Genomic DNA, 25,521 nt, shown 5'->3' on the forward strand with positions numbered 1-25,521 from the left:
CAGTTAGGGATTCTCAAGGCAGCTGCTTTTTACCTTACCGGTGGTAGGCATGCATGTTTGCAGAAGAATTGCTAAATTAGAATGACATTTTACTGCATTATTTAATGAAGACATGCTACTGCAGTCCAACTCCAAAAGTCTCTATTTCTCCAGCCCTTCTTCACCATCTTCTCAGTGTTGATGTTGCTAAAAAATGCAGCTATTCAGAAGTGGAAAAGGAGGTAATGTTTAATGGACATAAAAAGGCCATAAAAAGTAGCTTCTTTGTTAACTGAGGCATACCTATACATGTAAACATTCACATTGTTAAAATATAATTGAACTATAAATAGAATTTAAAAGCAATTTAAAAGCATACCCATTAAAAACAACAACAAATGCAGAAAATACAGCACATTATTAGAAGCACTTTCCATGTGAGAAATCAGTTCCTAAAGGCCCATCAAAACAATAATTAAAAGCTTTTGCCTGTCACCAGGCAGGTGATCAGGAAGGGCACAAGTGTAGCCTCTGTTAGGAAAAAAGTGCCTAGCAGGAGCAGAAGAAAATTGTATTATCGTCTTACCTGTAAAAGGCCCCTTTCTGAGGCTGATGATGGAAGAAGGGGTACAATGACATCATCTTATCTATCTTGTATTTAATATCTGACAGCTTTTGATAGAAAACATGCTGTGATTATTAGTGTTTGAGCTTTGTCACCTTATCAGAATTAAATCTATCAAGAGAAGCTTAGCCTATTGGATGTATGTGCAAATCTTGAGTGCATGCATTAAGGAAAAACCCCTTAATGCTAGTTCACATTTTGCTTTGCAGTTTAGAAACCAAATGGTGATTTAGGAAACTTCTCCAGGATTTGTGAGCATTCATGTCAGCTCTCAACTATTAGCAAAATAAATACGGATGAATGGAGGGGAGGACTGCAATGGAAAGGCTATATATGCAGCCTGGAGTGAATTATCTGCAGGCGCTCCACAAATACTCTGGCTGAAGCTGCACTTGAATGTAACGTTTACACAGCATTGCCAGAGAAGTGAACATATTTTCCCCTTTATATTCTTCCTCAGTGTTTTCTCAGTTCAAGAGCTGCCAAGGAGTTTGCTGATGATGCCCACCTGCTTTGAATGCCTCTATTGATGAGGTCATCTTGAATGTCCTGTGCCTGTTTTTGTCCACTTTTTGTTTTACTTGCTGGGTGACTTACCCCAGCTGCATCCAGCCCTCTGCCAAAGAGTTGGCTCATTTGCATATAGAGTCATCGATGTTGATTAAAAAGGAATTTTATAAATAAGTTTTATGTGTTATATGGATAGCTGCATTGTTTATCAGGAAAGAGTGATTTCCACTTCAGAGCAGAATAATAAGACATACCCATAAAATAAGCCATAGCAGGATTTCTAAGCATTTGTGCAATATAAGCCATACTCCAAAAATAAGACATAGTGATAGGCCCAGTGCAGAATGGAAGGGGGTGGGAAGGGAGCGGAAAGATTGGGGACAATGGTTCTAAAAGAAATGGAGTCACAAGAAATTCAGAATGGAATTCTGGGTTTGGAGAGTTATGGTGATGTTCCTGAAGAAGACGACTTAACTATATTTGAATAAAGGTAGATTGTTGTACCATACTTAATAAAAATAAGATGCAATATAAGCCATGCCCTGAAAATAAGCCATAGTGTATCTTCTTGAGGAAAAATAAATATAAGACAGTGTCGTATTTTCGGGAAAACACGGTAGTCCTTCCAGTTGCCTGCACCTGTGTCAGCAAATTAGATGTTGATTTTCTGCTTTCTTTACCCTCAAGCAACACACACACGGTGAAGGACCTTCTCCTCCCATGGATGTTTCGAAATGAACCTTTTATTGTCCTGCCCCATTTGCCAAATTCATGGATGTCCAACTTTAGAGACATTGTCATCATTACTTTGTTATCCTGCTGAGTATTAAATTTCAAGATCTTCTAGACTGGTGTAAAGCAGTGTGAGTTCTTATGATATGCTTCCTTGGGTTTTACTGGTTGTTGTTGTTTGTACATCCCCTCGTTCCATTCTTTTGAAGGGCTGTTTATAGCCATTTCTTTTTGTACTAGGGTTGTTCCAAAGGGCTTTTTAAAAACATAATCAAAATTGGAATGGGATTTGCTGGGGTGCTCATATATTTTGAAGAGCAAAAGGTAAGTTTCTGGCATTCCAGAACAAGACAGTCCTTATCCTTGGCTATGCAATCAGATTTGGAACCTAGTGTGCAACATTGCTGCATGCTCCCTTGCTCACTAGATTAGAAGAGAAACTACTCCAAAGCATGAACCAGTACCGATGTGCACAGTGTGTACTGTCTTGACTAGGCCTAATTAAATCAATTGGCTGCCAAAGAACTGGTTAGTGATATGGCTATATTTTGAAGCTTGATGCAGGTTAGCTCCTTGTCACAATGGGCTTCCATTTATGCCCTGTGATTACCTTTTACCTCAGAGACATTAGAAGATCCTTTGTCAATCACACCTCCCCAGGATCTACCCTTTATACACTTTCCCTAAATGTATAAGGGCTAGGGTCCCCAGTGTCTTCCTCTTATAAGTATTCTATCTTTGGTAGCATGTTTTATGTGCCTATGAACAGTTTCACATTTTTGGGAAGAGGTATGAAACATTCCTGAAACCAGAATGTGCATTTTATGGAAGGCTAAAATGTTGAACAAATGCACCCTCTTTTTTGGCACATAGTAGAGTTAAGATCATCAGTCATCTCCCACCTGCGTCCCTTGCACTGGAAACTGCTAGTTTAGTTTTCACAGAAAATCTGGTAATGGAATCTGCCATGGTTCATATAATTTAGACTTTGTTGGCAAAGACTGATTTAATGTGAATACTAATCTGATTGAACAGGGAACAAATACAGAATTAAGCAGTACTGGGAAAGGAAGCAATTTCCACTGGCAAGTCCCAAAATCTGACACAGTATACCAGCATTTGTTTTTGTATGGGAACTCTGATACAGCTATTCAGGTCTGTGTTAGCTGTATCAGAATGCCAGCTGTCACCAAGATTATCAGTTTCATTAATGCACATATGAATTGCTGCTTATGATCAATACATGAGTTTGTTTCTAACCTTAGGAAAGTTGTAATGCATTACATGAAAAGATAAGAAAATGATGATGAAATGAAAAAAGGTAGTTGATGCTGCTGCCACTTGCTTTGGATTCAGAGCAAGCCAATGTGATATTTCAGAGGGGCTGCTTTGTAACTTTAAAAGGAGAAGCAAAGCTTTATGGCCCTTCTTTTTGCTGACTTTCTTCCAAATCAGTTCATGGCCATGGGGGAGCTAAAGGTGCATAGAAAATCATCCTGGAATAAATATGCTGACAATGTCCATGATCAACCTGTTCAAGAAAGACAGGGAGGAAAACAACAGTTTCACATTTGTTACTTTTCTTTACCTTGAAGTTATTTCGGACTTTAGATTTCAGATAAGCATTTCACAAATAAAGGGATAGGACATCCAAAGAGTAGTGTGGTATATTGGAGTGGAACGCAAACAATTTTGCCTGACACATTGGTGATAAGCCTGTAAACAATCTAAGCATAGTGTTCAAAGCACATGTGAAAAACCCCTCTCAATTCATGGAAAGGAACAGATAGGGTTGGGAATGTCTGAGTACTGAAGAGCCACTTGACCCCTGAGACTGGAGATGGAATGAAGCAAGGACTACATGGTATACAGCAACTTTACACCATTTTAACTGTCATGGATCTATGCTATGGAATTCTGGGATCTGTATTTTATTGCAGCACCAGAGCCGGGAATTGTATTTCGTTGGGGCACCAGAGCTCTGTGATGGTTTTGCAACAAACTACAGTTCCCAGAATTCCATAGCATTGAGCCATGGCAATTAAAGTGGTGTCCAACTGGATTATTTCTGCAGTGAAGATGCAGTCCAGGAGAAGCATCTACATAAGTAAAGAAGTAAGAGTAGGAGGAACAGATTGATATTTCCTAGATCTTTTCACTCAGATGTTCTGATATTAAATGTGAATTTGTTTAGACATTGTTGCACAAATGTTCTACCAGCAGAGTACTCTTGCTCAGATCACAGTCTGCCAATGATGGGCACACTAGATATTTCCTGTGACAGAGTGATATGCCTTCCCATGCCCACCATGTTTTGTGCCTGCGTATGTTTCATTTCAGTGTTTTAGAAGCTGCACAATTCTCTCATTAAATCTCTTGAGTGTGGGTATATACATTCAAGAGAGATTGTGAATATTACCATGGCTCCTTCCTTCCTCCACACACACAAACAATGTGCCACTTCTAAATCATTTGTTTTGCTTTTCTAATATATACTTTCTCTTCCCCCATCTCTTGAGTCAGTACATATCCACTCTGTCCTACTACCATCTCTCCACCCCAATTAGGCTAACCCCACCAATGCAACTGGATTTAGATTCTGGACTCCCCTGTTTAAAAAACCCCTGCCATACAGCTGTTGTTGCCATCTTCTAGTTCTTGCTTTCTGCTATGGCTATCTTTTCCCCAGTCTACCTCTTCTGAACTGCATCATCATCATCATCATCATCATCATCTGCCCCCCCCCCCCAAAATTGGATTCAAAGTGACTAACAATTTAAAAGAACAATACAATTAAAAATATACAAAAGTGAGCATAAACATAGAATTAAAATATTACAGTATTAAGACACATCACTCACTAGAAAAATAAAATGCAGTTTAAAAATATAAAACAGTACAATTAAAACAGTACAACACCTCAGTCCATTATTTAAAGACTTTCTGTTTTAAAACCTGTCTGAATAAAAATGTCTTAGCCTGCCAACAGAAGAGGGGGGCAATCTTGCATCCCTGGGAAGGGAGTTCCAGCATTTAGGGGTAGCCACCAAGAAGTCTCTCTCTCCTATCCTCATCAGCCATCCTTGTGATGGTGGTGGGACTGACAGGCGGGCCTCTCCTGAAGATCTCATAGCCCAGGCTAGCTCATGCAGGGAGAGACAGTCTGCTAAACAGACTAGGCCTGAACCATATTATTGAATGTCTGTATCTGGATTTGAGAAAGAATTTTATAAATATACAGTGAAGTTAGGGAAACTGGTATACTGACTATATTGAATGAAGTCCCAGCAAAATTTCTAGTTTTCAGGTGGCTACTTGGAAGTTGTTGTTGTTGTTAATGTTATTATTACAGTTGGCCTTCCACATCCTCAAATTCAACCACCCATAGTTTGGAAACATTTTTTAAAAAATATAAATTCCAAAAAGCAAACCTTGATTTTGCCATCTTACATAAGGGACACCATTTTACTAAGCCATTGTATATAATGGAACTTGAGCATCCACAAATTTTGGTATCCATGGGAGTGGGGATTATGGAACCAAATCCCAGCAAATATCAAGAGCCCACTGTATTTTATTTTATTTTGCTTTTGGTTAAATATATGAAGCTGTTGATTGCATAAGCAGTGCAGCACTGAAACAAGCAGTTTTAAGGGAGTGTAGAATCTCCCTCTTTGATGGTTTCGGGAAAAAAACATCTATAGGGTATTTTTAGCCATAAGACACTGCTCTTTGAGAGTGAAAACTAAGTGATATGTTCCTTGTAATTAGGGTGGTAAATCTACTCTGCGTTTTACTCTGAAATTTACTCCAAAGTGATGAACTTTATCTCTAATGCAGATTTGTCATGTTCAAAGAGGATTCACTGCCTCTCTGAAATGGGAGCCACCAGCTGCCAGTGTGTCATGCTAGGTAGCTCCTTTTGAATTATAAAATAATATGGTTTTGTATTGCTATGGAAGTATGGGCAGTTATCCTATAAAAAGAAAACAAAAATGGGCAGTGGAATTTAGTTCTTTCTGGTTCTTGTTTTGGTGTCATTCCAGATTACCCTTTCCCTGAATACAGTACACCAACACAGAAGGGGAAAACACATTCTGTTAATATCAACCAATATGTATCTTCTTTGGAATGTAACAGCCTTGGGAGTAAGGGGAAACTGTGCTGGGAAAATAGCCTGGGAGGACAAGCACCATAGTAGAGAGCAGAGAGTGAGAACATCTGGCGCGTCTGTGTCTAGGTGACCAGAGGTGAGTGATTCACAGCCGGGTTCATAGGTATTGTAAAGATGACCCAGATCTTGGTGGAGCTGGAGCATGAATGTCTGTGGTAGGAGGGTAATGAGATGAAGAGTAGCAACTTCTCTTTCTGTTTGACAGTGGAATACGCTGCCTTGGAGTGTGGTGGGGTCTCCTTCTTTGGAGATTTTTAAACAGAAGCTGGTTGGCCATCTGTCAATGGTGCTTTGATTGTGTCCTCCTGCATGTTGAGGTGGTGATGATGGAAGATTGGGTGGTCCTGGTGGTCTCTTCCAAATCTACGATTTAGTGTATCCTACTGGCACTGCAATATAGTTTCCTCTCCTCTCCCTTCTCTTCAGGTTCTGAATGTGAAGAGAAAGATTTTGTGGTTTAAACCACCATGCTTGACTGTGTGAAAATATAGAGTGCTATAGTGCTATGCTTCTATTATCTTCAAATAGCACAATTGTTGTGCTATTGGCCCTGGTGTGATAATCTCTTATGAATTGTTAAAGCTACAAATCCACAAGATTGTAACATTGGAAAACCTGAAGTGCTGAACATCATGGCAGGTATTCTGCAGAATAACGTCAACAAATCTTTACAGACTACCAGTGAAAACTAACTCTAAGGTTTCAAAGGCTGAAAGGGGTGAGATATGTCATTATTTTCACTCCCCATTTCTCATAGGAATCAGAAAACAATAAATACTGGTCTAGTTCATCAGTCTCCTATTATGTGTGTCTGAGGTATGTTGTACAATATTTTTATTATTTATTTTATTTACTATATTTATATGCCAACTTTCTCCCAGGATGGGGCGCAAGGCATCTTCCAAAACAACACGTTAAAAACATTTACAAAACAGTGCAAAAACTATTTAAAATCATCACATTGAAACATAATAAAACTGTTTAAAAATCGTACAAAAATTAAAAACAGAAAACACACACATCTAAATTAGAACCTTCCCTGCTTAACCAATAAAAGCTTGCTCACATAATAATGGTTTTGCTTGTCAGCAAAAGGAAAGTGGGGAGCCTAGCATGTTGTGAAGGGAGGTCCAGAGGGTAGAAACAACCTCTTAAAAGGCTGTCTCTTGTGTCCTCACCAACTGTGATGGTGGTGGAACCAAGACAAAGACTTCCCCAGATGATCTTAAAGCTCTGTCAGGTTCATCTGGGGAGATGTGCTCTTTCAAATAGTCTAAACCTAAGCTGTATAAGGTTGACCACCATGAGTAATCTGGGAAAATCTATAGCTATTGAGCATCAGTAATAATAATATGTAATGAGAGATCCATCAGTTTATGACTGTTAAGGTCAAATGTCCACAGACGTGCAGGTCAGACTAGCGCTCTGTCCTGCACTGAGTTATTATGTCCTGCAATCCTCTCCAGACCTGCAAATAATATGTAAATAAGTAGCAGAAATATGTCTCAGGCCCGGTACATACCAGCCCTTTCCAGCGTCATGGTGACATGCTAGGGTTGCCTCAGGGTGGCGTGTGCACACGCCCCGCAATCCTAGCACGTGACAAGGACATCACAGCTGCACAGCACCATCCACACAGCATGCATAACTATAACGTTGCAGCAGCGCAGTGTCCAAAGAGCGCTGTGCAGCAGTGTCACACAATTTGGTTGCTCCGGCGTTGCTGTGGAGCAAGGAAAGGCACCTCCCCAGCACCTCTTTTTGGCGCTCTGTACCACGCCTCAGTCATCTTTGTCCTTCAGCTCTTTTGAATATCCTAACTTACTGTAGACATTTTTACTCTCTCATACGCAAAAAGACAGTGGACTTCTGAGGTTCACTTTGCCCTGTTTCCATGGGCTTACAGATGTCCGTGTTAATTTTCTGCCTGTTTCTGGACAGCCCTGTATTGCCCTGTACTGTCGTCATAGAAAAGCAGCTGTATCTAGACTGGAGAGTAATACATATAGAGAGGGAGTTCTCAGGTCAAACACAACTAAGATCCACAAATACAAGATCTTTCAGCTATCATGCAGCACTTTCCAAAAACCCTAATTATAATGTAGCCACAGAATAACATACCCACTTCTAAAACTGTCCTCAGAGCAAGCTATTCATGGTGTGGGAGTCGAGACTTTTGCTTCCTGTCTGAATCATGTCCAGATTGGACTGTTTGGGTATGGAGAAGGAGCAGTGTTCTTCCATTTCTTTTTGAGATTTTTGTTGGGGGGGGGGGGTGTTTCAGCCTTATGAAGGTAACTGAAACAAATTCTATGTTTTTTTCTAAAAAAGAGAAGAAGAAAAAGAAAAAACAGAACACGCTTTTAGTCTCCAATGAGCAGTAGTTACCAAATCAGTGTTGATGTAGGGAGAGAGGGAGGGAGAGAGGGACAGGGAGGAAGAGGGGAAAGCACAGATCAGTATGATTTGGGGAGTAGCCTTTCAATCAAAAAATATTTTGGAACCACTACATAGACATGAAATGAATGTACAGCAGCTGCAGCCTCTGCTCAGTTGTTTGCTGTGAAATGACCTTGTTCCCCAAAACAAATCCCTCCCTTCCTCCATTCAGAATTTTCCTCTGTGTAAAGGACTTTGTGTAAATGTGAGACCTAGCATTAGCTGGCTAACCTTGGGTCAGTTCCTGCTCTGCAATGTTTTTTGATTCATAGCCATTCTTTTGAGCAGTCAGAAATGGCTCATTTAAAATGTTAATGGGAGATAGGAGTGGTCTTGGGTAGGTGTTGAAGGAGGATCTGTGTGTAGAACAGATTTTTTAGGTTTTTTTTTTTAACTTTTAAAATCTCTGGATCCCAAACAGGATATTCAAGGGATTTTCTGCTAACAGCAATTTTGCTATGATGGAAGTATATTTAAACAAAATAACAGTCTGAAAACCTGCAGACAACCAAAGGTGGTAGACTTCCAAAAATGATGGCTCCAATGATCTCCCTTTGCAATGTTTCTTTACGTGATTATTCTTAAAATATGTTCCAGAGGGTGCAGTGATACAACTTCCCCAAAAGGAAATCTAAGAAGTTGATTTAGACAGTTAACAATTTTTCCCCTCTCCTTTTCAATTCCACATAGGGCTAGTGCCTAAAAATCTGATGTCTTCCTGCGTTCCTTAATTTTGATCCTGTAGGCTCTATTTAAGAGCAGAGAACTGGCAACCCCACCTCTGAGTATTCCTTGCTTAAGAAAACCCTAGAAAATTATTGGGGTCACTACAAATCAACCTCTGGAACCATCCTAGTTATGCTTCTGATGCAGGATTTTAGCCTGAGAAATCCTTTATTTTAGCCAGATTTAATGTTCTGTCATTGGCATTACTGCAGGGCAAATTTGGAAGCATAGCTGTATGTCGGGGTGGTGCAAATGAGGTTGAAACTGTTAGCTGCACCCTACTCTATTGTCATTTCTACAGGAACATAAGCTCTACACTTAATACACCTATTTTATAGCAAATTCCAGGTAGATAAGATGATTACTATCTAAAATGCTTAACAGAGGATAGGATCACTTTAAAAGTGGTTAGGTTTTGTGCATCTTCTATAAAATTAAGGAGACAAGTGGTGAATGATCTTAGTGAATAATGTTCTTGCTTATTTATTTAATTGCTACTTTATTTGTATGTACAAGTAAATTCTTTTAAAATTATTTTATTCTTTTAACCCGAGAGAACACCTATCTAGGAATATCTAGATCCTTCAGTGGAACTCTATGGTTCCAGAGGCTGACCATAGAATCATGCTGAAGGACATGCAAAAGCCAAGGGAAGTGTTTTCTCTATGCATCTCTAGGTTCTCCAGTGTGACTTGATGGTCAACGTCCAGCAGAGTAACACTGGAGGAGCTAGACATTCCTAGATAGAACATTAATCAAATCCATGTGGTTTGTATAGTAGTTTGAACATTGGGCTATGATTCTGAGGACCAGAGTTTTAATCCTGCTCAGCCATGGAAACCCACTGGATGACCTTGAGCAAGTCACACTCTCTCAAATTTAGAGGAAGGCAATGGCATACCTCCTCTGAACAAATCTTGCCAAGAAAACCCCATGATAGGCTTGTTTTAGAGTCATCACAAGTCAGAAACAACTTGAAGGAACAGAACAACAGCTTAACAGATCCAAACTGGGATTCCCCAGCACTCTGTGGTTATCTCTGAAGCTGCTCAGAAAATCCAAAGCTATCTGAGCTTGCCTGTTTGCTTCATAATGGATGCTTTATTTGTCCCTCTGCTGCAAGCATTACCCTTGTTGACTTGCAAAATGCTTCTGTATGAAAGACAAGCTCTGTCCAAACTGAGACTTCTAGCCTTTAATTGGATTTTTAAACTTTTCTTCCTTCTCTTACCACACCCCATCTTGGAACAGGCTTGATTCATGTCAGTACTGTGTCTTAGCAACTGAGGATGATGGCCAGCCTGAAAGTTGGTAGAAGGAGCCTCAATCAAATGTGTACAGATTGATCAGTGCAAAGAAATGTGTTGTTCTTTTCCTATTTGCTGAGTTGGAAATGACTTGAAGGCACACAACAACAAACTAAAGTCTGAGAACCACTGATCTAGAACTTGCTAAGTTTAACAAATCCCACACACACACACACACACACACACACACAATCTTATATTTAGTTGTTTACCTTCAAATATCTCCCATTTTTCAAACAGTGAGGAGAAAATTTTGAAACAGCCAACAGCTTTTTCGTTATCTCCCTTCAATTTAAAATGTCTGGAATGCAATTTATTTCAAGTTTACTTTTGCTGCATATTGGACTCCACACCAGGCTACATAGGCTTCTCTTCTTTATTACATACCCTTTAAAGTTCAAGGGGGGAAATGCTACATTTCTTCCCATGTATAGAAAGGTGGAACCTCTTGCTTAAATGTCTAATCCTGCAAGATTTCTGCAAGTAGGCAGACAGAAACATCTTGTGGTACAATGTGAAAGACATAAAATATTAGAAGAGATGCAAGTCTTTCTATGTTATTGTATGAAGAAAGCCTATAAGTATTCAGGGTTGGTTTTTGTTGTTGCTGCTGTTGTTGTTGTTATCCACCGTCGAGTCGATCCCGATCCATGGTTGGAAGGAATAATTTATTCTGAAAGTGCCAAGTCTCATACCTCTCATATTGGGTTTACTTTCTCAGTCTGATCCCAAATGCCATAAATTTTCCGTTATGTAGAATATTAGCATATTATGGGGCGGGGGGTGCACATAGTTCAGGGCTTGTGATGGAGGCTATAGAAAGAATTGTGAGCAGGCTTTCCAGCATCATGGGAAGATGATTCATCTGTCCTAACAATATGGAATGGAAATGAATCACCAAATAAATACTGACCGACAGTGTCATGCTCTGCACACACAGAAAAAGGACATATGCCATTTTTGGGATGCAGTCATACCAGTATCCAAAAAGCAAAATCATTCCACTTAGTCAGCAGAGGTCAGGCAGATTAGAGTAAGCAAGACTTCTCAATCTGGAGCTCATAGTTTGAGAAGGATGTTCTCCAAATGGAGGGGGTTGGAAGATTGCTGCGACAACCACTTTGGCATGCTTCTCTGGTGTACTTCACTGTGACGTAGGCATTAAGGGGTAAAAGACCACTCCATTTACTCTTTCTTCAGAAAGGTCAGTGTGTGAGAGCCAGATGAGTAGTCATGAAATGGAACTCTCTGGTTCCTATCACAGTTCAGCCATGAACTCACTGGTGTCCCTGTGTAATCTGGTGATAACAACCTTACCCTATTTCATTTTTTTGTTTGCTGCAGGATTTACTGCACCTTATTGGTGAACTTCTGGCTTGCATAGTCATTCTGCAGCATATAAAATCCACCACTTTGTGGCTTTGCTTTTTGTTTTTTATGAGGCTGGCAGAACATGTACAGCATGAGCATACCAACATCATCACGTCACACCTATTGTTTTGTAAATATTCTCCTCAATCTGGCACCCTCCTGATGGATCAGACTACAACTCTTATCATTCCCAGGCAGCATGGAGGCAAGTAGCTCTATATCCAGTGTGTTCATATATATAACCCCACTGCATATAGAATTGGCAGCCTTTCCTCCAATATGTTCAATAATGTATTAGCAATTATTTTCAAATAGTAGATTTTATTGGCTGAATGACATTAACTAATTTGCTACCAGCAGTGGCTATGGAAGATGGGGAGAACGTTCTTTGGCAAGTGGGCTAGGTGACGTGAAGATCATTATTTTGTGGACTTGATAATATTTATTTTCACCCAACTTGTCTCTGGACTTGTGCCCAGGAGGACTACTGTTTAGCATTAGTTATCCCTACCACCACCACCCTTGGAATTTGCATTGAATATAGGAGCTGGCAGGAATTTGCTTACCAGTTCCTCATCAGATTTTGTTTCTTAAAAATATGCATGCACAGGCATTGCTGACTATCCATCACAGGGAACATTTAAATGTTTGGAGAGCTGCCTCTTGGTGGAATCCTGGCGTTCAAAGGGATTCAAACACCAGCTTGTCAAGGCTGTGCAACTGTGGCTGTCATTTTTGCCAAGCACAGCTTTTCAGCCATGTGTGATGGCCTGCCTGGGACATGCCTACCTCCTAGGCAAGCTCCCAAACTAAGAGTTTTGTGAAATTCCAAGTGGTCTCTATATTTGGGTGACTTTATGAGACATATGTGCAAGTTTGACACAGTCCAACCATGGAACCCCAAAGCATTTGTTCCTGTTTGCCCACCAGTCCTCCACCAATCCTCCCAGGGTGGCCTTATCTTTAGGCAGCATGAAGGGGCTGTCTTAGGCAGCAGCTTTAGAGGGTCACAAAAGAGCAGCAGATCATGAGCTGTTTATTTTGCTATTACAACATTTTTACTGCCAAGGAGGGAGGGAAATGCTAGTGAGCTTTTCTGCTTGTTGTGGCCAAATAACTTGGCTGTTTTTGGCTACTCAGCACCTTAGCTTGGGCAGGGGGCACATTTGCTGCCCCACCCCAGGCTGCAAAATATCTTAGGCCAGCCAAAGGATACCTCACCTTGGGTTTGGAGACCAGCATAATCCACACTAGCTGTATACCTAATTGTTTCCCACCAATTGCCTTGGCATGGATTTAATGATGGCAAAACTTGGAGGCTGGGTGGGCTGGCTTGTTGGGACGGAGTGTGCTGAATGAGCACACCCATTGATGAAGGCCCTCTTTTGGAGATCCACCCTCATCACTGCAAAAAAAGAGTCCAGGCCTCTTTTCTCTAATGCCTTTGCAATGGAAGACTGTTCCTGTAACACTTGTGCCATGCCAGCAGCACCTTCTGCAACCTCGCACAGATGCTTGAAGCAACCACCTAATAAAACTAGCTATATAATAACCCCCATCCTTCTGGTGAGCTCACTCTGACAGCTCCATTTTGTTTCCAGTCTGGTTGCCCTTGCCAGCACAGACCTCATCACCTTGGGTTCTTGAAGAGTGCTACCAGTCCAGACTTCCTGCAGGCCAGAGTGACAGTCATGTTGGCACTGTAGGCTCCAGTGACACACATACCAACACAGAGATCCTCCAAAGGGAATGTGGCTGTTGGTCCCTTGCAGGCCAGCTGTGAAAGCTCATCTCTGTTGGCCTCTGTTTTGACACAGGAAGATCCAGCAGGCAGCTCCTTCATGCCAAGGCAACAATGGGGCTCCATGCCAAGCCTGCGTTAGGAAGCCTCTCCACTGGAGAGAGCAAACATGTGCCGTAATCCTTCCTAGTAGCAGACAGCCTATGACACACACACACACTCTCTCTCTCTCATTCTGCTGCGGAGTGAAGTCAGCCTTCATGAGTGGAATGCTTTATGTATAAATTGATATAATTTTTTTTAAGAGCTCACAGACCAGGCTGGTTGAAGAAATAAGCAGGATTTTGGATCAATATAAAATGCTTTAGCCAACATAAAAGAGCAAGGGAGGAGGAAACTGCAGCAGCATTAAGCATGAAGAAATCAGGAGGGACTTTTTAGCAGCTGGATGAGTTTCTTGTGGTGTTCTAAGAAGCCAAGTAGCTGAGCATCTCCTGCTTAACGTTAAATGACAAGGCAAGAAAGTGGTGTTGCCCTGGAAATGCGAGTGCTATGCCTTTAAGACTGTCTTGTGGGTGAATTGAATTTCTCAGTCTCTCTGCACGTGGCAGAATATTCTCTCTTTTTGGAGTGGAGAAGAAATCACGTTGAATTTCTTTTTCTGGGTCATGCCTTTGGCACCTTCTTTACTCCTCTCTGTTTCAATGAGACAAAGCTACTTCAGTTTGGAGCACAAACATATGATCAGCACATGGAAATGTGGTAATCTGGATGGAGTCATGATTGCAACTGACTGAAGAAGTTAGACTAAAAGTATTTTTCAAGAAGAAGAAATAGAAGATAAAAAGACAGCAGGGAGAGTGGTTAAGCTCAATTTGGGACACACGGATGCTAAATATATCTTGTAGTAATGGAGAGAGACCGGATTACAGGTGAGTGGTGGAGTCATTCGATCTAGTGTGTGTGAATGTATTGCTCTGTCTTTCTCCCTGCTTTCACCTACCACCTATCCTTGACGCTTTGGCATTACTGGAAAAAGATCAGCCAAGCCAAGCTCTTATTTCACATCAGCATACCCTAAGTTTCATTGCTTTAGCTCTACCTTTCTGCCTCTCACCCTAATATGATCTTCATATAGACTTGTAGTATTGCAACAGAGGTATCAGGAGTCAAAATAGTTTTCTGTATCTGGATTTCATTTGATTCTCTCATCTTCCCTCCTCCCATTTATTTTTCACTTTTTGAATCGGCAAGGGAAAGGAATGAATGTGCGCCCTGTTAACTATGAACTTGGATGATGTGTGTATGTGCGTGGGGGGGGGGTAATGCTTTGAGGAATGGGGGAAGGGGGAGAGGGCCTATCCCAGTTCTTGGCTGGAAAATGCCTTTATATATGGGAAATTGGCTGCTCCATTTGTTTGCATGTGTGTTGTGGTTTAGCACCACTTTTCATGCCAAAACTTGTGTGAAAGGCAGAAGCTTCCTTGCTCTCTCTTTTTCTCCTCTGGAACTGTTTATATTGCTGTGTGGAAAGCTTCCTTGAAAGGGGGTTTCTCATTGGCAGGCTAGGGAATCTTTCATGAATGTGTATTCCCTCTGTAGTTAGGATAATGACCCTGGAAAATGGAGGTTAATTTATCAGTATAGCTGCAGAGATTGCCCATCCTTATTTTACTAGCAATGGACATCTTGACGCACTGTGCTACAAAAAATTATTTTAAAATGAGTGTGCCTGTGTATTTCTGCTAATAGGTGTGGACTGGAAATGCCTCTGTCCCTGTTCCTGTGTCTGGTCAGGGTGAGTGATGTTGTTGCCTTAGGCAGGAGGTTCTGGATGTGAGGAAAGGACAGCAAATGCTATTTGATTTGTTGCTCTTCTATTTTCACTGTGAGATATGGGGAAATGTGCTTGAGAATTGTCCTATCTCTTCTGCCAAAAATAATTTGACTCTAGGTTTGCATGCTCAGGTACCTCATTTCCTGCTTTGCTTCAGGCAGCAAATTGTCTTGGGCAGCCTTGTGCTGGCTTATTTAGGACAAGTATCATTACAGTATAAAAGGACTGCTGAAGTATAGGCAGAAACTCATGCCAGATTAACTGTTTTACTGTCAGAAATCTATACAAGAATGAAGCTTTCATCACATTAGGCAAGAAGACCTCATTACTGGATGGAACCCACTTTATTCATCATTATCCATCTGAGAACAGGGAGCAGGTTGATGAAAAGCAAACTTTTCTCTTGCAATACTTTCAAAGGTTGTTACCTGTTATAGAACTGTAACACTATTCTGTAATGGGCTTGATAAATGCTTTTCCAGTATAGGAAAGGGTAGCTGATGGATGCTGGTATGCTGTAGTGATTAACTGAGGCTATTTGCTGTCTAGTTCAGATCTTCTTTTGGGCCTGAATTCACCAAGTTGACATAGACAAGCCCACCATTTATTCTAGACTAAGGGCACATCCACAGTGATTTTAAAAATCCAGGATGGTGTTCCTGAATCTTCCAGTGTTATACTGAATTAAAATAAACTGGCCCAGGGATCTGGTATAAAAAGTCTCTGGTTGTATCAGGAGCTGACAGAAAATATTCTTGGATAAACAAAACATGTATTGATCTCCAAGATAAATTTGGAAAGAAGAGAAACAAAATTTGTGACTTTCTAGTCATTTTAATCCATCTGGATACATGTTTAGACAGGTCCACTATGTGGACTTCTCCTTCTTTGTGCCATTTCCTATATAGTGTTGGCATCAAGGCCTGGCATCACTGGGCACATGCTGAAAATGATACCGGAGCAAACACCCTTCTACTGATTGCCTGAATCATTTACCTGAATCACCTAATGAAGCACTACCATCCATGCTCAACAGTAGCTGAGAAGGTTCTACTTAGCATGGATTAAATTTGCCTCAGCATTAGTACTGGTGCCCCAAATGTTTCACCAGGACGTGGAACTTGTAGGGCAGAAATGACTAGATGGCCTTGGATTAGGCAACACTATTGATCTCTGGTCTCAGTGGGGAAAAGTTGGATGCTTGGGGTACTCCTTGGTTTCAAATGAACCAGAAAGAAACTGATAACCTTTTAGTGCTTCTCTGTTTCAGACCTTTCTTAAAGTGTCTGAGGGGATGGTGGGGAATGCTCTGTCTCCTTCAGGCCACAAAAGTCTGCCTCTGTTCCTGAATTTTCTTAGCTGGCATAGAAGAAGCACTCATTGGGAAACTGTACAGCTCTCCTGGGCGTTGCTGGCTTTGACTATTGGGCATTCACATTGGAAGCAAAACCACATGTTGGAGAGAAAACCACCAAGGGAGGGTGGAATGCAACAGTGGCGAAGGAAAACTGAACTCGGCTTTGGTCTAATCTGGGCCGTGTGTTCCAGCAACAGAGTTAGAGTTACACACCCACACAGAGATGGGGAGCGGGGGACAGGAACAAGGCAGCAGTAGTAGCAACAGCAGCAACGCATTCACTGTGTGGAACGTGTCAGCGCTTCTCTCTTATGCAATGCTGCCCTGGAGGGCTTCTGCTCACAGCAGATTATCCTGGGCAGATGTTAGCTTCCTCCTGAGTCCTCTGTCCTTCTTGCAAATCCCTGGGGGAGAAGTGAGCATTCACGCATGGCTAACAGGGCTCCTAGTTAATAATTGCCTTGTGCATTTGCTGTGTTCTTTCCCATTAAGGGCCTTCACTGGACCAATTTGCAAAAAATGCACAATTGTGAAAAGAGCAAATAAGGTTATCAACTTGTAGATCCCTGTCCCTTTGAATAAGAAGGGGCAGAAAAGGAATGGTGGGGGGGGGGAGTGATGATTATGATGATGTTGTATATGTATCAAGGGAAAGCAAAAGCCAAAATATTTGATTCTTATTGCGTTTTCCATCATGATTCACTGCCCAGATGGAATGCATTTGTTCAGATGTGGATGCTTAATACAGACAGCATTCCTTTGTATTGAATCTATTGGTTGTACATGCGTTTCATTTCTAGTCTTGCTTTGATCAGTTCACATGTGGATTCAGCAGGCACATTCTAAACATGGTAGGTTCTGGGAATGAATCTCAGAGTTCCACACATACCTCTCTTGCAGAATGCATTCTGTGATGCAAGGTTTGCGCGCACAGTTTGTCACTCAAGTGAAATACAATCATTCAGAGTATTAGTAGACCTCCTGGTTTTACTACCTGCCTGGGTGTCAAGACTGAGCCATGGGCAACAGTCTGGGGTGAATGAAAAACTGGGAACTATGGGCCACACAGCAGTCACTGCCAGAGAAACTCAGAATCATAGGCAAACCATGATGGAGAACTGAGGAATAGCCAGAATATAAAAAACACACGAGAGCTCAAAAAAGACCATATTGCACAGGTTAGGCTCAACTAGAGCAGGAAGTCCTGTTAGGCTGCTGCCACAGTACAGAATTAATGCAGTTTGACACTACTGTAACTGTCATGGAGCCATTCTATGGAATTCTGGGATTTGTAGTTTGTTGTGGCACCAGAGCGCTCTGACAGAGAGGGTTAAACATTTTGCAAAACTATAACTTCCTGAATTCCATAGCATTGGGCCATGTCAGTTAAAGCGGTGTCAAACTGCATTAATTCTGCACTGCAGATACAGCCTTAGACTCCTTTCTGTCTAAGAGAATCCAAAGGCCAGCCTAAGTGGGCAGAGTCTATTGCTTTGATGATATGTTTCCACTTGCACTTCTATGGTTCACAACCCAGGGGAAATACAGATCCAGCAACTTCTGGCATTAAGAAAACATAAACAAGGATGATGTTGAGCTGTTGACTGGTCACAAGACATGTCCAGTGGGTTTTCTTTGGCATGGTGGTTCACAAGTTGTGTATATCTTGCCTAAACACATAAGCTTGCATCATACCCATCTAATTTAATTGCCCCTTTTCAAGCTGTGTATATGTGTGTACACCATGAGTGTATTTATGGAGGGTGGGCAAAATGAGAGCATTGCTTCCTCAAATAAAAATTCTCCCCCTACTGAATTTTTTCTTTGGTCTCCAAATTTGTAGCATTGCAGTAACTTAAGAACTCGGTTGAGCATTTAGAATATGGTTTAGCCATCCAAAGAAACAGGACAGACAGTGTGATTGAGGGAATGTAAGCACAGCAAATATCAGGGCTTTGGGTGTGAACAATTTTCAAGGTCTCACTCTCTGTGGCACTATAAATTTAGGGACTGAAGGAAAATTTAATTTGGGGCCCAGAATTCTCATTTGTGGAAGCAATGCCCTTCTCTCCACCACCTCCACTAGCTACACCCATAGATAGTTATATACCAACATACCACAAGTCACATGCTGCAACCTACATGTGAAGGGAGCTTCAGTTACAACCCTAAGAATTATTTCATTTCTACATCCCCCATAGGATTCCATAGAATTGTAGGAGGAAGGGCAGCATATTGATTTGGAAAGCCCTCCAAATGAAATGTCACAATTTTTATATAACCTGGAGCAAACATTGATATTCATTCACACATATATTATTTCTCTTAATCTCTCTATCACTGCATATAATGAAAACAATTTGAATACCGCTTACCCATATTCCATGTCATAAACATGTTGGCCCAGCTTTGGCTCCGCATCCTTTCATCTTTGCTGTCATTTCTTTCTTTCGGCCTCTATGTAAGGAGAGCAGACAACACTATTATTACAAGTTTCAATATGAAATTATGATGGTTGACACATGTTAAGCATCTGTTGAAGCCTTCATGGGAACTGGTAGCAATTTAACACAGTGGGGGGAGAGACCCCTGTAACAACAGTTTTGCATTCCCACAGAAGTAATTAGCCCAGTAGGGAAGTTTTGAGAACAATGAAATAAGAGCAAAAGAAGAGAAGAAGGTCTTATAAATTAAGATTTTGGTTAGAACATAAATTCTTCTCAGTTAAAATGGTATTCCCCTCTGCAGCCTCAACTGTTGTGTAGACTGGCTCATAGACAAGGACTTCATTCTGGTCAACAGTGGGAAGGAGAGGTAGCAGTAGCGACTGGTGTCTTCCCTATCTGTAGGGGATAGTGGGTTTTAGTCAGAACTTTAAAGGAGAAATCGAGGCTGCTAAATCCAAATGGATTCAGCACCATGGATAGCTCCGTTACAGTTCAGTCAAAACCAGTAACAGAGCAGAGGATCTATCCACACCAGCTTAAAGAAACCGAACCCACCCATGCAGATGATGCACATGGCTGAAATGGGAGGAAACTAGACCCAAGCTGCACTCCAGGTCTCAACAATGGAGCAAAATAAGTCCTGCATTGCTCTAGTTCAAGCTGGAAAGCACAAACTATTGCTTAAGTGTGCAGACTGTGCACAGTATGGAGAAAGGCCAGGTGGCTGCCAGCACCATTGTTGGTCATAGTTTTTTGTTACCCATCTGTAAATTGATTGCACAAGCGTGCACACCCTGTGAAGCAAAATGACAACAGACATTTGAGATGTCCAATGATAAAATGGATTTAATAAAAACATTAACAAACTGGCTGCTCTAGCAGGGAGCCATGGGGGGAAGGGGGAGAAAGGAAGTATGTAGAACAAAGGCCATGACTGTGGTATGTCATTGTGTCACTGGGCACACCAATGCACTGTATGGGCAGTCAATCAGTTATGCAACTGGTCATGTGGGACATCCAATGGGCTGGTGGCTGGGTAGGAGGTGACTGGCAGCTGCTAGTAGAGTGTCCATGTGTTTGTGTGTATGCCTTTGTGGTGGAATGGCGAAAAATTAATGGTACAGCATGGCTTCTAGCCACAATTGTGCTGTTATGGCAAGTTCATCTGCACAGCAGGAGGGATATATGTGTGGGCTGTGCTTCAGTTGTCAGCCTGTTTTGGGAGCTGGCATCTGCTTTTGGCCATAGAGGCTGCTGATTGCCCCAAGAGGTGTTGTTGGAGGGACTTACCATGTGATGAGGCTGCCCTTTACAGTTATGGTGTTGAGTTCTACTGCATGGGAGAGTTGTAGAAAGGGCAATGTTTGTGATTTTTAACCCCAGTCACACTTTTATCCTTCAGGGCACTAGTTAAAGCATCTGATCACTTAACCTATCGTGTGCTTGAAGTGTGTGTGTGTGTGTGTGTGTGTGTGTGTGTGTAGGGGGTATTTTCCTTCTCAATATGGTATTGTGAACATTTTCTGCTGGGTTTTTACAGGAAAGAAATGTACAGGTGGGAAAAGCAGGAGCTGCCAAAGATATTGGGTGCTGTATCTGTGCCTGACATGAAGCAGGAAATCCCATCCTCGGCCTCCATCCACTCAAGTTAAAAGTGCATTGTAAGCCAAATGCAGCCAAGCTACTTTGGCTTCTGTGGGGAGGCAATCCCATGAGAGCGTCTCTTCACCCACGGTGATAAAAATAACCACAAATTGAATAACGTGATTTGATGCCTTTTCATGATACCCCGAAAGTTTTTGAAGCATGGGATGGGGTGTTGTTGTATTGTTTTAAAGGTTTTTTAAAAAATCTTTTTAATTGTATTTTATTCTTTTAACATATAACTTGTTTTAATATTGTAGTAATTTAATTCTATTTTAATGAACTACTTTTTATGCCTTTAATTGTATTCAACGTTGTGAGCTGCCTTGAGTCCCAGTTTTGGGGAAAGGGTGGGATAATATAAATAAATATAATAATAATAATAATAATAATAATAATAATATATAATACTCCAAATCAGCTACCTGAGGGGATTATCTCCTCTTAATCACAGTGAGGCCCTGAGGGACAGGTTTCTGCATGCTCATCTGCCATGCCACCAGCATGATTCTCAGAGCTGCTGACAAATACTTTGCTAAGTATAATATGCTATGTTATTTCATTGTGGGCATTTTGCATCATGGGAAGAAACCACCCCATGTTTTACTTTTAAATAGCAAGTTCATTTTTCTTTATTTTCATATTTGTTCAGTTTTGACATAATGAATAGCAATGAACTGACTCATTATTTCATTTTCCTTCTGCCTTTATATCCAGTCAGAGATTACAGAAGCTATTTAAAGTTTTGCTGGAAGGTTTTGCAGTTAAATGATGAAATGTGCTGTGGTTCGTAGCTTAAGAATTTTTTCCATGCAGCAAGAGCTCTGTTTTGCAGAGTGCTTGGGGTTGCTTTGAAAGTAAGAACTGATAATACTAGTTAGTATGCTGATTAATTCAACATATCAAAATTTCACTATTAATTAAAAAAATCACTGTTGATTAATTCAGCATATCACAATTTCACTACCAATGTCACATCAGTGGATCAGATGTTTATCTTGCTTATGATTCACAAAATGAATCAACGTTTTTTAATTAATGTGCCAAGTGTGAACAAATTGCTACTCAAGGGGAGCTGCTCTATAAACAGAAAGTGTGCGTATATGGTGAGAGAAAGCAGTGGGACAGAGAGAAACAGAGAAAGAATACATTGCTGAACAGATGGCCAGTGTTACCAGCTGTGACTGGTGTGGGGAAAGAAAATGACAAACTGCAATAAAGTCCCCACCCTGAGATTATAAAATCCATGAGAACTCAGAAACCTCTGGATTTGGGCCAGATGTCAGAGCTCAGAGGTCAAGGGTTAGTCACAAACCCAATGAGATTTATTTTTCACTGTTCAGGCCTCATGTGTTTAATCACATATTACATCACATGGAACTAAGTTTGGTTTTCCCACCCCAACCTGGATTGGTTAATTACTTTATTTTTCATCAGATGACAGCTATCATACTAGTCTGCAGTAATGTGATGAACTTGAACAAACTTTGCAAACCGTGCAGATTAAAAAGAAGTCTGCCTGTCATGGGTGTTTAAACCCCTCTACCAAACAAAATGCAATCTTTTAATTTTGAAGTAAGTTACGTCTGAGCTCTTAAAATTTATGCCATGGTCTGGCAAGATGGCTATGCTAGCTCCCTGCCCTCTCACACCTAGTTGTCACTTCCTGAGACTAACCAAAACCCTAGGGACAATCATGAGCCTCATGGGTAATCCTGGTGGTCTCTCCTTACCAAGAGAGAATTTCTTGCTAGCTCTGGTGCTCCAGCCACTGTCTGCTCTGGCTGTGATCGGGCCCCGATCGGCTCAGGACCGTGGCAACTGGATGACACACTCCTGAAGCAGTTTTTTGCTGTTCCTTTTGCTGATGGCTTCAGGATGCAATAGATGGCCTTGAAGCAGCTTCTGGCCACTTTGGGGCATGGTGTGCAGATGATGCATGCCCTCAAAGTGGCTGGAAGCTACTCCAAGGCTATCTAAAGTATCTCAAAGCTGCCAGCAAAAGGAGCAGCAAAATAATAATAATAATAATAATAATAATAATAATAATGCTCATGCCAGTGGCCTGTTTGGGATTGTGGCAGTAGCCCACTTTGGGATTGGGCCATCCAGTTGCTGCAGTCCCGGGCTGATTGGGGATCTATTGTGGCAGGAGCATTGAGAGGCTGCTCCTAGCTTCCCATCTGTTTCACTCCTTAATCCAAACAGGGAGGATTGCTTTGTAATGTCTTTTGCATTTTTCTCAACATTTCTAAGTAGGAATAACTGAATTAGCCAAGTAGGAGAACCGGAGAGCATTTTTTTGTATTTCTTGTAATTTTCAGTGGCATAATAGTGCCAACAATAATATCTCATTAGTAACAAGTAACTCTATGAATCAGCTTTCTGGACTGTAGTAACAGTAAGAAATGATGACTTGCTGGATTGTTAGTGTAATGAGTAAACTACTTAGTGCCTTCACAAAAGAAACATCCCAAGCTCTGCTTTGAAGCATGCTTTCTCCCACTTGAGCACATACAATTTTAAAATGGAAGCCTCAGTATTGAGTTTGATGCTTACCTGCATGTCATATCATTTTGTCATTCTTGCCTCTGTCCTTACACACTTCTGTTTAAGATTATTGATGGAGCTGGAATGTCCTTGTGCTTCTCACCTAGTTCCATGTATGCATCGGAATTTGGAAATGTTATTGTATTGTACTTCATTTCCCAGAATCCCTCAACCAATATCAGCCAGTAATCATCCTGGCTGGAGATTCTAGGAAGTGGAATCCAAAAAATAAATAATCTACTTGCCGGGGAGCAGGGGGGGGGGGAGTGGAGGAGAGCGAGATCACAAGGTATTTCCAGTGTCTGAAGCAGGGCCTTCCCTCTTCTTTTCCTTTCCAACTGTAGCACATCTGCAGCATTGGCAGCAGGACAGAGAGAGACCATATCATGTTAACTAAGTGAAACATGATTATATAGGGAGGCCAGTAGATCCAGGCAGCCTTCTCAGTTACTATTCAAGCCATAAATATGTTTGCAATTATTGTTCTGCCTCAGAGGCACCGGGCCGGGGGGGGGGGGGCAGAGAAAGAGAAAAATGGGAATGGCTTCGACTTTGCTTTGAGATGAATCAGAGGGGAGGGGGAAAACATAAATAGGTTTTCTTCTTAGGCATCCTACTATGAGATACCTGTAAAAAGTGTTGCAAAGGAGGGTTCCATTGCAATTAAGATATCTTTGATAGTTTCGCCATTTGTATTTTTCCTTCTATTGCACTGAAGTGCCTCTTTCTGTGGTTCTGTAGGACTCTCCTTTTAATGAACTGTTTATGCCCCACAGAGATGTCTTTCAGGATGGAACTACAGACATTAAATGAGTGACCACACCAGAACCCCACTAAGTGATTTGCCATAGATTTGTTTGCTGATAAATGTAATGTTCTCAGTTAATAAGATGATCCATGTGTTCAAAACAGGGCTGTCATCCAATTCTGGCCTATCACAGGCCTACTAAGTTTAAGTGAGGTGGCTGCATTGTGTGCTGTCACCTAAAAGAAAGCCCCACTTTGCTTTTACACTCTGAAGTTTAGCACTTGAAACTCAGACTTTAGTGAGGTATCATATCGCAGAGATGCACCCAGTGAAGGATGCATGTGTGTTTTTGTGTTCAAGTCACCCGCTGAGTTATGGCAACCCCATGAATTTCATATAGTCTTCTTTGGCAAGGAATAGTCAGTTGGTTTTACCAGTTCCTTCCTCTGAAATATAGCGTAAAGCACCTGGCATTCATTGTACTAACCAAGTACTAACCAGGGCTGATCCTGTTTAGTTTCCAAAATCAGATGGGATCTTGTGATTTTAGAATATGTGCTTTCAAGTCACCTGCTGACTTGTGGTGACCCCACAAATTTCCTAGAGTTTTCTTGGGCAAGGAATGCTCAGAGATGATTTTTCTAGTTTCTTCCTCTAAAATATAGCCTGCAGCACCTGATATTTGGCAGCGATTTCTAATCCACGTACTTTAGTAATCAGGGCTGACCCTGCTTAGTTTCCAGATCAAGTAGGATCTGGTGCCTTCAGGGTAGTCCTTTTAAAACAATCCACAGTCTTCACTGAAGAATGAAAATAAAGTCATATGCATCTGCCCTGTGCCCAATGGCATAGACACTTGGTAACTATTATGTAATCCTCCTTGCTTTTGCTGCTTCTTTTAAATTTTTATTGAAAGAAATATAGCTTGATAAAAAATCAATAGCACTGAATAAAATTTACAGTTTGTCTTCCTTTTGCTTTTTAGCCATTAAATCATTTTTTTTCTTTGGAGGGAGGCAGCAAGAGTAATGGCACGCACAGAATGGAGTGCAGTTAGCTTCTAAAGAATAATAGGAGTGAGTGCAGTGGCTGCATTAACATCTTGTGACTTTGTAAAGAGTCTGCCATGATTCAGTTTCAGGGTGTTTGGAACCCTGAAAGCATTGAGATATTGTGCCTCTTCCTTATCCCTGCCTCTACCCTCAGTCATCCTCGTTGGCCCCATTACCACTGGGCTATAAATTGAATCTAGAATCGGATTATAGGAACATCATTCCCATTTGAACTTGCGTTCAATCCTTGTTTAAGGAAAATCGTTCCCATTTGAATCCGCA

At 41.2% G+C, this 25,521-nt stretch overlaps 1 protein-coding gene across 2 annotated transcripts in view; it reads left to right on the forward strand.

Annotated features, from left to right (window-relative positions):
• Positions 1–25,521, forward strand: part of SEPTIN9 (septin 9) — a 339,779-nt gene that overhangs the window by 69,840 nt on the left and 244,418 nt on the right. Inside the window, exon 1 of one of the 2 annotated variants that reach the window (XM_089534898.1) lies at positions 13,855–14,536. The exons of the other annotated variant lie outside the window; for it this stretch is intronic. Within the exon in view, the coding sequence (XP_089391024.1) occupies positions 14,515–14,536 (22 nt within the window). The 5' untranslated portion in view covers positions 13,855–14,514. Of the gene's footprint in view, positions 1–13,854; positions 14,537–25,521 lie in introns of those variants that run through there. 2 annotated transcript variants of the gene reach the window in all.

This window comes from Sceloporus occidentalis, unplaced genomic scaffold (genome assembly GCF_023333645.1).
Source record: "Sceloporus occidentalis isolate IW3139 unplaced genomic scaffold, rSceOcc1.0.p SCAF_1, whole genome shotgun sequence".
Lineage (NCBI taxonomy): Eukaryota > Metazoa > Chordata > Lepidosauria > Squamata > Phrynosomatidae > Sceloporus > Sceloporus occidentalis.